Here is a 13,391-nt window from a genome sequence, read left to right on the forward strand (position 1 = left end):
CTCATCCCCAGGAAGGACTGCTAGGTTCACCTCATTGTGGACCTAAAGCTGCTGAACAAGTGTGTCTGGTTTTGTAGCTTCAGGATGAAGTTCATTCGCTTGGTTTTTGCAGTCATGGAACCGGGAAAATTGAATTTTGTAAGTGGACATTCAGGATGCTTATCTCCACATCTTCAATTTTCCTGAGCACCACCATCGTTGACTTTGCTATTCAGGCTGGCCACAGCAACTAAGGTATTCATCAACGTTATGGCTGCCATCGTGGTCCTTCTGCATGTCAGGGGGAGTAGTTGTCATTCCATACTTGGACAGTATCCTTTTCAAGGCTCCATCTTTTTCAGAGAACCTACAGAGTATGCAGATCACACCGGATGCACTGGTGAGCTTCAGATGGATCATCAACTGATCAAATCATCTCTGATCATAGCTCAGTGCCTCATCTTCCTGGGAATGCTGTTCAACATAGTTTAAAAAGATTGTCTTCCAGAGAACAAAATGTTGGCGTAAAGCCAGTATCCAATCTCTAAGCATTCCCTCTCCCCTTCTTCTCCTGCAAGATAATTCTAGGTAAGAAGGTGGCAGTCATCGAGTCGATCCCATTTGCCCAGTTCCATACCAAGTCTCAACAGTTGACTCGACACTCATTCGTCATTTCCTCCTTATTCATTGGCAGATTCTGACAATGGATGCCCATATTCTAAGTGGAGATAGAGTCTTCCAGACGTTTATGGAGCAGGGCCAGTAGAGTCACAAAGTCCTAGAACTGAAAAGCAGTTTGCCTGTCCCTTCTACATTGGCAGTTAGCTGCTCAGTCTCCCTGTTCGACAACACCACTGCCGTGGTTTATATCAACCATCAATGAGTCGCTAAGTAATGGCAGAGATCTCACAGATTCTTGACTTGGCGAAACAAAATTCTGGCAATCTCTGTGATCCACATTCTGGAGTAGACAACTCGGCAGCGGACTAAGTCACAAAGGACTAACAGTGCAGAGAATGGTCCCTGCATCCAATGAGATCTGCCTACAGTGGGCCTCTCAAGACATTTACTTGATAGCATCCAGACATAATTGCAAAGTTTCTCAGTTTATGATCAAGGATTTTCCAGTGCATTGGAGAACCACTAAGGAATTGCGTACTCTGGTTCTCAATTGTAATCTGTTCTTTACTTTACCTTTGCTACCAAAGTTGCTCAAGAACGTCAAATCAGAAGACATTTCCATCATCTTGGCCTAGAAGATCATGGTACTTGGAAGTGGTCTACATCCTAGCAGACGTTCCATAGAAACGTCAAGATTGACAAGACCTACTTTCCCAGAGTCGACTCTCCCACTTGAATTTATGTTCACTCAAATTAACAGCATGGATGTTGAAGCCACAGTTCTAAAATCCTAAAGATTTTCTCATTAACTTGTGCAGACCATGATCAAGGCACTGAATCCATCCTTGTCTCGTCTCTACAAACGTACCTAGAAGGCCTTCTTCCAATGGTGCAAATCTGCTGAGGTCCCCCCATATTGTGTTTTCTCTACCTTCTCTTCTCCCATTCCTGCAGTCGGGTGTTGTGGCTTAGCCTTGGGCTTCCTTGAGGGCCAGGTACTGGCCCAGTTTATCCTTTTAAGACTATCTTGCTTCAAAGTCTCAAAACAAGACTTTTCTTCAGGGTGTGGCCCACTATGTTCCTCCTTACCGACCTCCTTTAGATCCATGGGACCTAAACTTGATGCTTATCTCCTTTTGAACCAATCCAGAACATTTTCTCACTCTGGCTTTCCTGGAATGAGGCGTTCGTGATTGCTACTACTTCTATAAGGCGAGTATCAGAAATGGATGGCGGCTACTGAGGACTCCCTTTCTTCTCCTTACCTAGACAAGGTGGTTTTTGTCTGGCACCCTCTTTCCTTCCCAAGGTGGTTTATTCCTTCCATCTTAACGAAGAGATCAGTCTGCTGTTGCTCTGTCCTTCTTCTAATCCACTGAAGAGATCCTTAAACTGTTTGAACTTGGTCAGAGCCTTGCGTCACTACCTGTCAGAGTCGGCCTCTTTTAAACATTCAAATTCTTTGTCGTCACAGAAGGAGCTCGTTGAGGTCTCTTCTCTGTCTATAAGGTGATCATTGCCTGCTTGATTTGAACTGCTATTTTGGAAGCTTTAAAAGTCAATAACAAAGCGCACCCGCTGGGGGTGAAGGCTCATTCCACCCAGGCAGCGGGGGCTTCTTGGGCGGTCATCATCATCAGCTTTTTAAGACTGACACTTGGACTTCTGTCCACTTTCTCAAAATTTTAAACACTTTCACCTCGGCCAATACGAGTCTGGGCAGAAAGGTGCTACAAGTGGCAGTTGCTCAAGCGACTACCGGAGGCATTTGCCTTATACATTTTTATACATATTTCCATGCTTTGGGTCATGCCATGGTTTCCTATATGCCCCAATAAAACATTTGAGAAGAGGATTTTTGGACTAACGGTATATTCCCTTTCTTGGAGCCTTCATTGAGGTACATAGCACTCATCCTTTCATTGAGGTACATAGCACTCATCCTTTTTTTTTTTTCTTGTTGCCCCTTTTGGCGTGTGTGTTCGGGATTATATTCTGCTTCAGTTTAATGCTAGTATGTGGGTGTAGTCTCCTATAAAGTAGACTTTTTTTTCTTTCAGGCTGTAATTCTCAGCATCAGCCTCTTGGTGGCTGCAGTATACACCCATGGTATATGGTGTTGCCCATAAACTACGAGAAAGGGATTTGAAGGTACCTTATTTTCCGGCGTATAAGACGATTGGGCGTATAAGACGACCCCTCAACTTTTCCAGTTAAAATATAAAATCTTCTTAAAAGTCGGGGGTCTTCTTATATGCCATGTGTCTTATAGGGCCGGTGACTAATGTGCCTTTTGGGGGGGAATGGTCCTGATAACGAAGAGGGGGCATCTCACAGGAAAGTGTGAGTGGAGTATCCCCCTATTACCTCATTGTAGCAGCGTGGGGTCTCTGTGCTGGGGAGCGGCTGCTCCTCTTTGTGCCGCGTGGGTGCTGTGCAGCTCCATTGCTGCAATGCGGTGGCCTCTGGGAAAATGGCCGCTGGGGGCGGCGCATGCTCAGATTCAGATCTCGTGCGCCGCCCCCAGCGGCCATTTTCCCGGAGGCCACCGCATCGCAGCAATGGAGCTGCCGGTGCCTCTGGGCTTTGAGGAATTGGGAAATGCCGGAGGAGCCCCGACTCTGCACGAAGATACGCCGCTGCCGCCCCACAGCACAGAGCCCTGACGCTGCACGAAGAGGAGCCGCCACAGCACAGCTCCCACGCGGCACAAAGAGGAGCAGCCGCCGCCGCTCCCCAGCACAGAGACCACACGCTGCAGCTACAATGAGGTAATAGGGGGGATACTCCACTCACACTTTCCTGTGAGACACCCCCTCTTCGTCATCAGGACCACTCCCCCCACCCATCATATACACATTGGTCTGCACCCGGCGTACAAGACGACACCCGGCGTATAAGACGACCCCCGACTTTTAAGAAGACTTTCAGGGGTTAAAAAGTCATCTTATACGCCGGAAAATACGGTAAATCCAAAAATCCCCCCCCTATTACAGAGATGGGAGAGGACAGTTGGTCCTCTTAACATTATACATTGATGGTGGTGGGGAAGAGAGAAAAGAAGAGCTAGAGAGGCAGAGACAGACATTCTGCTGCAAGTTCTCCTAAAATAAAAGTTACACTTAATAAAAAATTATATATATAAAAAAAAAGTCACCTCTCCATATCCGTGGTATCTAAAGGCCTTACTTCATCTGATAGTGGTTTGTCAGGATCAGCAGATATCTGCTCATACTGATAGGCCTGCATCTTCTGAAACAGACGTAATAGATTTTGCCTTCTCAGTCGAAGCTGGGTCCACTATAGCGCAAAGAAAAGTAAAAAACATTTTTAGAATTCTAGCAAAAGATGATAAAGTCAGAGTTAAAAGGCGGCGGAAGAGGGGAGCTCTATAAGGCTATGTGAACATGTATAATGGTCCACTGCGGATTTTTCTGCAGCGGATTTGATAAATCTGCAGGGCAAAAACGCTGCGTTTTTGCTACAGATTTATTGTGTTTTTTCTGCCGATTTCACTGCGGTTTTACAACTGTGGTTTTCTATAGGAGCAGCTGTAAAACCGCTGCAGAATCCGCAGAAAGAAAAGACATGCTGCGGAATGTAAACCGCTGCGTTTCCGGCGTTTTTTTCCGCAGCATGTGCACAGCGTTTTTGGTTTCCCATAGGTTTACATTGTAATGTAAACTCATGGGAAACTGCTGTGGACCCGCAGCTGCGGATACGCTGCGGATTCGCGGCGTGTGCACATACCCTAAAGGATTGGATGCTCATCTCTTGACCACATTGGAGAGCAGCTACAAAGAATCTTACTCCAGAGGACCTGTCCTGCATTACACACAAAACTCCTATATTTTGGGTTTAGCATAGGAAGAGGCATCTGTTTTTATGTTACTTCAGTGTCAGCAGCCTTTATATCTTCAATCCACTATATTATTTCCCTCTTTGTTCAATACATATATGTGTGTTTCATATTGTTAATACATGTCCAGTGATGTTTAATTGTGGAAATGTATTATTGTAGTCGTAATATATTATGTATGGTATAATTAATATATATTAATATCCTTCAAAAAGAACCCGAAGACCTACCTCTTCCGACAAGCCACGACCAGCTCTACCCTCACCTACTGTAGCCTCACCCATCCCTTGTAGATTGTGAGCCCTCGCGGACAAGGTCTTCTTTTTCTGTACCAGTTGTGACTTGTATTGTTTAAGATTATTGTACTTGTTTTTATTATGTACACCCCTCCTCACATGTAAAGCACCATCGAATAAATGGCGCTATAATAATAAATAATAATAATAATATATGGATGGGACATTCTATATAGCCTTTATTAGTCTTGTTGGTGGTGCTTATTAATTAACATGTTGTTCATCCTCACCCTGAACACCCTTTTCCATTTCTTTTTTTATTACTTTGCACTAACGGCACTCTATGTCTATGGGCTGGTCACTAATGGTACTTTGTCTATGGGCTGGTTAATATACTAATGCCCATTTAATCTAATCAGACATCACACTTCACTTCTAGTATTTCTATTCATTCACTCCACTATTTCTATCTACTATTTATTGAGTCACACAAGCATCACCCATACATTGGATTGTTTTCCTATCAAACTAAGTCCAGCTCACCATGGTCGACATCCTTGGAAACTGAGCACGGAACCGCTGTGTCACGGCGTGGAAGAATCAAGGAAATTATGAGGAATCCAGCTCAACGAGATAGTGGAAAAACTTTTTTCTTTATTCACTTGAAAAATGTGTTCAGTGGGGGACAAAAACATCAGCAATAACAGAAAATAAAATGCAATATCAACGCGTTTCTGGTGACCAAGCATGACCAGAAACGCGTTGATATCGCATTTTATTTTCTGTTATTGCAGATGTTTTTATCCTCCACTGAACACATTTTTCAAGTGAATAAAGAAATAGGGATTTTTGTGTACTCACCGTAAAATCCTTTTCTCCGAGCCAATCATTGGGGGACACTGCTCCCACCTTATTATTAGCTTGTGTTTGTATTATAATTTGACATGCTATACTCATATATAATATGACATGCTATACGTTCATATGTTGTTATTGATCACCTACTGCTTTTGCACTGAACTGGTTAGCCGAGAGCCAGCAGGAGGGTGTATACTGCAGGGGAGGAGCTAATTTTCTTTGTATCACTTGGTGTCAGCCTCCTAATGGCAGCAGCATACACCCATGGTCTGTGTCCCCCAATGAATGGCTCGGAGAAAAGGATTTTACGGAGAGTACACAAAAATCCCTATTTCTCCTACGCCTCATTGGGGGACTCAGACCATGGGACGTCCCAAAGCAGTCCCTGGGTGGGGACAACATCAGATCAGGCCCTGTGTAACCGCTAATTACAAGTGCGACACCGGGGTCTGCTGAGTCCGCCTGCCCAGACTCACATCTGCAGAAGTCTGGAAATTATAGTGCTTCAAAAATGCATGCAGACTGGACAAACCCGCAAGCTTGTAGGCGTGCTGTGCCGAAGCCTGGTGCCTAGAATCCTCGATAGACAGGGAGATAGGCTGACATCTAACACGGAAGGATTCCTGGATGGTGTAACAAATCCACCAAGCTAACATGGCCGATGAAACGGCTAAACCCTTCCTGTAACCGTCAGGAAGCAGTCCTCTTACTGTGAGGTAGCCCAAATTAAGTGTCCAACCTTCGGAAGGACGCCATCCTCGAGACGTACCTACTCAGAGCACTCACCACGTCCAGAATATAGGGATTTTTGTGTACTCACCATAAAATCCTTTTCTCCGAGCCAATCATTGGGGGACACAGACCATGGGTGTATGCTGCTGCCACTAGGAGGCTGCCACTAAGTAAATACAAAAAGGGTTAGCCCCTCCTCTGCAGTATACACCGCCCACTGGATCCGGATAATACTAGTTCGTAGCCAAGCAGTAGGAGATTAACAATATTTAACCGTAGTAACATGTCAAAGACTAAAACACTCATCATAGGCAACAAGCCAAAAAACAAGGGTTGGTGCTGTGTCCCCCAATGAGTGGCTGGGAGAAAAGGATTTTACAGTGAGTACACAAAAATCCCTATTTCTCCATCGCCACATTGGGGGACACAGGACCGTGGAATGTCTAAAAGCAGTCCCTGGTAGGGAAATAACCCAATAGTGTAAACTTATGGCACCTGCTGTCTACAGGTGCGCAACCGCTGCCTGCAGAATATGCCTACCCAGGCTTGCATCTGAGGATGCCGGAGTATGGACATTGTAATGCTTTGAAAAGGTGTGCAGGCTAGACCAGGTCGCAGCTTTGCAAACCTGCTCTGCAGACGCTTGATTCCAAAAGGCCCAGGAAGCACCCACCGAACAAGTGGAGTGTGCCCTTAGGCCCGCAGGGATAGGCTTGCCGCTGACACGGTAAGCCTCTTGAATGGTTGACCGAATCCATCTGGCGATTGTCGACTTAGAAGCGGCCAGTCCCTTCCGGTGTCCCGCCGGGAGCACGAACAGAGCATCCGTATGACGATAAGATGCCGTCCTGGACACGTACTTCCTGAGAGTTCTGACAAGATCCAAGGAGGGAAGAGCCTTCTCCACGCGGTGCGTTGGAGTAGGGCAAAGACGGAAGTACGATATCTTCATTGAGGTGGAAGGAAGACACCACCTTCGGAAAGAAAGTAGAGGACGGTCTGAGGACCACCTTGTCTCGGTGGAATGTAAGGAACGGCGCCCGACAGGAAAGAGCAGCCAACTCCGAGACTCATCTGATCGAGGTAATAGCGACGAGGAAGGTCACCTTCCATGAAAGAAGAGATAATAATAATAATAATAATAATAATTTTATTTATATAGCGCCAACATATTCCGCAGCGCTTTACAAATTATAGAGGGGACTTGTACAGACAATAGACATTACAGCATAACAGAAATACAGTTCAAAACAGATACCAGGAGGAGTGAGGGCCCTGCTCGCAAGCTTACAAACTATGGGGAAAAGGGGAGACACGAGAGGTGGATGGTAACAATTGCTTTAGTTATTTGGACCAGCTATAGTGTAAGGCTCAGGTGTTCATGTAAAGCTGCATGAACCAGTTACCTGCCTAAGTATGTAGCAGTACAGACACAGAGGGCTAATACTGCATAAAGTGTATGAGAACATGATGCGAGGAACTTTTTTTTTTTTTTTTTTTATTATAAATAGGCCACACAGGGATTGTTAGGTTAATGCATTGAGGCGGTAGGCCAGTCTGAACAAATGAGTTTTTAGGGCACGCTTAAAACTGTGGGGATTGGGGATTAATCGTATTAACCTAGGTAGTGCATTCCAAAGAATCGGCGCAGCACGTGTAAAGTCTTGGAGACGGGAGTGGGAGGTTCTGATTATTGAGGATGCTAACCTGAGGTCATTAGCGGAGCGGAGGGCACGGGTAGGGTGGTAGAATGATACCAGGGAGGAGATGTAGGGTGGTGCTGAGCCATGGAGTGCTTTGTGGATGAGGGTAGTAGTTTTGTACTGGATTCTGGAGTGGATGGGTAGCCAGTGTAATGACTGGCACAGGGTAGAGGCATCGGTGTAACGGTTGGTGAGGAATATGATCCTGGCTGCAGCATTCAGGACAGATTGGAGCGGGGAGAGTTTTGCAAGAGGGAGACCGATTAGTAGAGAGTTACAATAGTCCAGACGAGAATGAATAAGTGAAACAGTCAGAGTTTTTGCAGAGTCGAAATTAAGAAAAGGGCGAATTCTAGAAATGTTTTTGAGATGCAGGTAAGAAGAGCGAGCCAGTGATCGAATGTGGGGGGTGAATGAAAGGTCAGAATCAAGGATGACCCCAAGGCAGCGGGCATGTTGCTTTGGAGTAATGGTGGAACCGCACACGGAGATGGCAATGTCAGGCAAAGGTAGGTTAGTAGAGGGAGAGAACACGAGGAGTTCAGTTTTTGACAGGTTTAGTTTCAGATAGAGGGAGGACATGATGTTAGAGACAGCGGTAAGACAATCACTGGTGTTTTCTAAAAAGGTCGGTGTGATATCGGGAGCAGAAGTGTATAATTGGGTGTCGTCAGCATAGAGATGGTACTGGAAACCAAATCTACTGATTGTTTGTCCAATAGGGGCAGTATACAACGAGAAGAGTAGGGGGCCTAGGACTGATCCTTGAGGAACCCCAACAGTAAGGGGAAGGTGAGAGGAGGAGGAACCAGCAAAACATACAGTGAAGGATCGGTCAGAGAGATAGGAGGAGAACCAGGAGAGAACGGTGTCCTTGAGGCCGATGGAGCGGAGCATAGTGAGGAGGAGCTGATGATCCACAGTGTCGAATGCTGCAGAGAGATCCAAGAGAATTAGCATGGAGTAGTGACCATTAGATTTAGCTGTTAGTAGGTCATTAGAGACTTTAATGAGGGCAGTTTCAGTAGAGTGTAAAGAGCGGAAGCCAGATTGAAGTGGGTCGAGAAGAGAGTTATCTGAGAGATAGCGGGTAAGACGGGAGTGGACCAGGCGTTCGAGGAGTTTAGAGATGAAGGGAAGATTAGAGACAGGTCTATAATTAGCGGCACAGTTTTGATCGAGGGATGGTTTTTTAAGTAATGGATGTATGATGGCATGCTTAAATGAGGAGGGAAAAATACCGGAAGTGAGGGAAAGGTTGAATATTTTTGTTAGGTGAGAGGTGATAGCCGGGGAAAGGGACTGGAGGAGATGTGACGGAATGGGGTCACTGGTGCAAGTGGTCGGGCGCGAAGATGCAAGGAGCATGCTTACTTCTTCTTCTGTAACTGCTTCAAAGTCAGAGAGTGAACTAGATGCAGTGGGGGAGGGAGGACAGTGCATGGTATGAAGAGATTGGGAGATGATTTCCTGTCGAATGTGGTCAATTTTTTCTTTGAAGTAATTGGCCAGATCGTCAGCACGGAGATCCGTGGTTGGGGCCTGCTCTCTTGGGTTGAGTAGGGACTGGAACGTGTCAAAGAGACGTTTAGGGTTATTGGACAGGGAGGTGATGAGGGTGTTGAAGTAGGTTTGTTTGGAGAGGTGAAGGGCAGAATTGTATGTCTTTAGCATGAACTTATAATGGATGAAATCTTCGGGTAGATTAGATTTTCTCCACAGACGTTCTGCGCACCTGGAGCACCGCTGCAGGAAACGTGTTTGCAGCGTGTGCCACGGTTGTTGCCGTCTGTGCCGAGTTGTTTTATGTATAGGAGGAGCAGCTTCATCCAGAGCACTTTGCAGGGTTTCATTGTAATGCTTCAATGCAGAATCAGGACATGAGATGGAGGAAATAGGGGCCAATGAGGACTGCAAGTTCATCATAAGTTTCTGGGTGTTAATGGCCTGTATGTTTCTATAGGTGTGGAAAGTGGGGGTGACCTGAGCGGGATGGCAGTTCTTGATAGAGAATGAAAGAAGGTTGTGGTCAGAGAGCGGGAGAGGGGAGTTTGTGAAGTCATCCACTGAGCAAAGTCGGGAGAAGACCAAGTCAAGGGAGTTTCCATCTTCATGTGTTGGAGAGTTAGTATGCTGCGAGAGGCCAAAAGAGGAGGATAGAGATAAAAGGTGAGAAGCAGATGGGGAGAGGGGAGAGGCAATGGGGATGTTGAAATCACCCATGATAAGGGTGGGGGTGTCACAGGAGAGAAAGTGTGGAAGCCAGGTGGCAAAGTGATCCAGGAATTGATGAGAGGGGCCGGGAGGACGATACACCACCGCCACTCGCATGGAGAAGGGGACGTAGAGTCTGACCACATGGACCTCAAAGGAAGGGAAGACAAGTGAGGGTACTTGGGGGATAACTTGGAAAGTACATTTGGGTGAAAGGAGCAGACCAACGCCTCCACCTGCTCTGTTGTCTGATCTTGGGGTATGAGAAAAGTGTAGTCCACCATATGAAAGAGCAGCAGCAGCGGTGGTGTCTGACTGCTGGATCCAGGTTTCAGTTAGAGCCAGGAGACTAAGAGAATTAGAAAGGAAGAAGTCATGAATGAAGGAGAGTTTATTACACACAGAGCGAGAATTCCAAAGGGCACAATTGAAAGAGACAGCAGGCATGCAGGGAATATTAATAAGGTTAGAGGGGTTTCTGGGTGTAGCAATTGGGAGGTTTGACTGGCTATAACATGGGGGGCCGGGGTTTGGAGATATGTCTCCAGCGACTAGGAGAAGGAGGATCGAAAGAGTGAGCAGATGGTTAAGTGATTTGTGAGAGCGTCTCTTGTGTTGGATGTTGGGACTGAATGGATCTGTGCTGTTAAGCAATGTGAATAGAGCATGAGTGCTATACATAGGAGAGGCAAGGACAGAGGGGCCGATATGGATGGAGTGTAGAGAGTTAATGCAAGGGCGGTGAATGTGAGTGAATGCAGCAGCCAGAATATAGATTATACAAATAAATATGGTGAGTATTTGTGTTGTTTCAAGTGAATATGGATTAGATTTAGTTTTTCTTACCTGTCTCCTGCCCTGTCTAACTGCCATGTTATAACTGCCGAGTACTTAGAAAAAAAAGTACTTTGAATAAAAAATACACGAATAACAGTGCACGAATGCACCCCTGCACGAATGCATCCCCAAGCTACATCTACATTTATAGAAGGCTAGCCCTTAGATCTCTTTTTTTTTTTTTTTTGTGTTAAAGCTCGTTAGCAATCAATCTAACTCAGTTGAGACAACAGGACACAATAAATGTAGTGATCAGATAAACAAATGTCCAGGTCTACATGGATCATAAAGCACTTTGAAACAGTTATGTGATCTCTCTGAGTAAGGACATGCAAAAGTGAGTTAAATATCTATAAACACAAAGGCATAATAGTATGACTAACATATATAGATACATGCAGGATTCAATGCCGAAGATAGAATGACTCAGATACCATCCAAGCTGCTTGCTGTCAGGGACTGGAGCAATAGACATGCAGGATATTTCAGCTCAGAGAATGAATGATATGTTTACATATATAGATACATGCAGGATTCAATGCCGAAGATAGAATGACTCAGATACCATCCAAGCTGCTTGCTGTCAGGGACTGGAGCAATAGACATGCAGGATATTTCAGCTCAGAGAATGAATGATATGTTTACCATCCAAGCTGCTTGCTGTCAGGGACTGGAGCAATAGACATGCAGGATATTTCAGCTCAGAGAATGAATGATATGTTTACCATCCAAGCTGCTTGCTGTCAGGGACTGGAGCAATAGACATGCAGGATATTTCAGCTCAGAGAATGAATGATATGTTTAGAGGAATGTCCTGCAACGGCTCGAAGGGAGATTCCTGCAGGACACCTAGGACCAGATTTAGGTCCCAAGCCTCTGAAAAAACGTTCTGACCTGAGGCTTGGAAGCGATTTTTCGTTGAAAAAGGACTGACAAGGCAGAAACCTGCCCTTTAAGGGAACTCGGCGAAAGCCCCAAGTCTAGACCGGATTGGAGGAAATCCAGGATGGTAGGGATGTTGAAAACCATCAGAGGGCGACCTCTGCTTCTGCACCAATCAAAGAAGATCCTCCAGATCTGTTGGTAAATGCGCGATGACACCGGCTTTCGGGCATTGATCAAAGTGGAAACTACCTCACGGGAAAAACCCGCTTGGGTCAGAACCCAGGATTCAACAGCCACGCCGTCAAACACAGGGCCCCTGAGTTCTGGTGGTAAATCGGGCCCCGAGAAAGTAGATCTGGACGATCTGGGAGGTGCCAAGGAACGTCTGCGAGGAGCTAGACCAGCTCTGCATACCACGCCCTGCGAGGCCAATCCGGGGCGATGACAATCACCCGGACACCCTCTGCCCTGATCTTCCTGATGACTCTGGGAAGCAGGGGCGGGGGAAACCGGTAAGGGAGGCGAAATTGACTCCAAGGAAGGACTAGCGCGTCTGCCCCGATTGCTCTGGGGTCCCGGGACCGGGCTACAAACTGAGGTACCTTGGAATTGAACCAGGAAGCCATCAAGTCTACATCCGGGGTACCCCAACGAAGGCAAATCTGTTGGAATATGTCCTGATGGAGAGACCACTCTCCTGAGGCAAGACCTCGCCGGCTGAGGAAATCCGCGGCCCAATTCTCCACTCCTGCAATGTGAACGGCCGATATGACCGAGTGGCTGTTTTCGGCCCAGCGAAGGATGTGCTTTACCTCGCGCATTGCAGCTCTGCTGCGGGTTCCCCTTGATGGTTTATATAGGCCACAGCCGTGGCATTGTCCGACTGGATACGGATGGGGCGGCCTGCTAGGAGATGATTGAACCGCTTTAGGGATAGCCGAATTGCACGTATCACCAGGATATTGATGGGAAAACGAGACTCGTGCTGAGTCCAGGTTCCCTGTGCAGTGTGATGGCGAAAGACCGCTCCCCAGCCTAGGAGGCTGGCGTCGGTAGTGACTACCAGCCAATGGACTGGGAGGAAGGACCTCCCTTGGAGGAGAGAGGATCAGAGCATCCACCACTGGAGTGACTGCTTGACCAGAGGAGAGAGAGGACACAGTCGGTCGAGGATAAAGGGACTCACGTCCCATGCGTCCAGCAGACAATGCTGTAGGGGACGAGGTGCAGTTGCGCAAATGGAATTGCCTCCATTGCGGCCACCATCATCCCGAGAATCCTCATGCCAAAACGGAACAAGGGGACGGATGAAGAAGCTTCCAGACCCCCTGTTGAAGAGCCAGGACCTTGTCCCGAGTAAGAAGCACCAACCCTAGGGAGGTGTCCAGGGTCATGCCCAGGAAGGAGATCCGTTGAGCTGGAACACTTTTTTAGATTGATCAACCAGCCCAACCGAGAAAGAGTATC

General features: G+C 46.7%; 1 protein-coding gene across 1 annotated transcript in view; it reads right to left on the bottom strand.

Annotated features, from left to right (window-relative positions):
• The window catches only part of SUPT6H (SPT6 homolog, histone chaperone and transcription elongation factor), a 66,480-nt gene that overhangs the window by 24,850 nt on the left and 28,239 nt on the right, over nucleotides 1-13,391 (bottom strand). The window contains exon 11 of the mRNA XM_069761225.1: nucleotides 3,758-3,900. Within this exon, the coding sequence (XP_069617326.1) occupies nucleotides 3,758-3,900 (143 nt within the window). The remainder of the gene's footprint in view (nucleotides 1-3,757; nucleotides 3,901-13,391) is intronic.

Source organism: Ranitomeya imitator, chromosome 3 (genome assembly GCF_032444005.1).
Source record: "Ranitomeya imitator isolate aRanImi1 chromosome 3, aRanImi1.pri, whole genome shotgun sequence".
In the NCBI taxonomy this organism is placed as follows: Eukaryota; Metazoa; Chordata; class Amphibia; order Anura; family Dendrobatidae; genus Ranitomeya; species Ranitomeya imitator.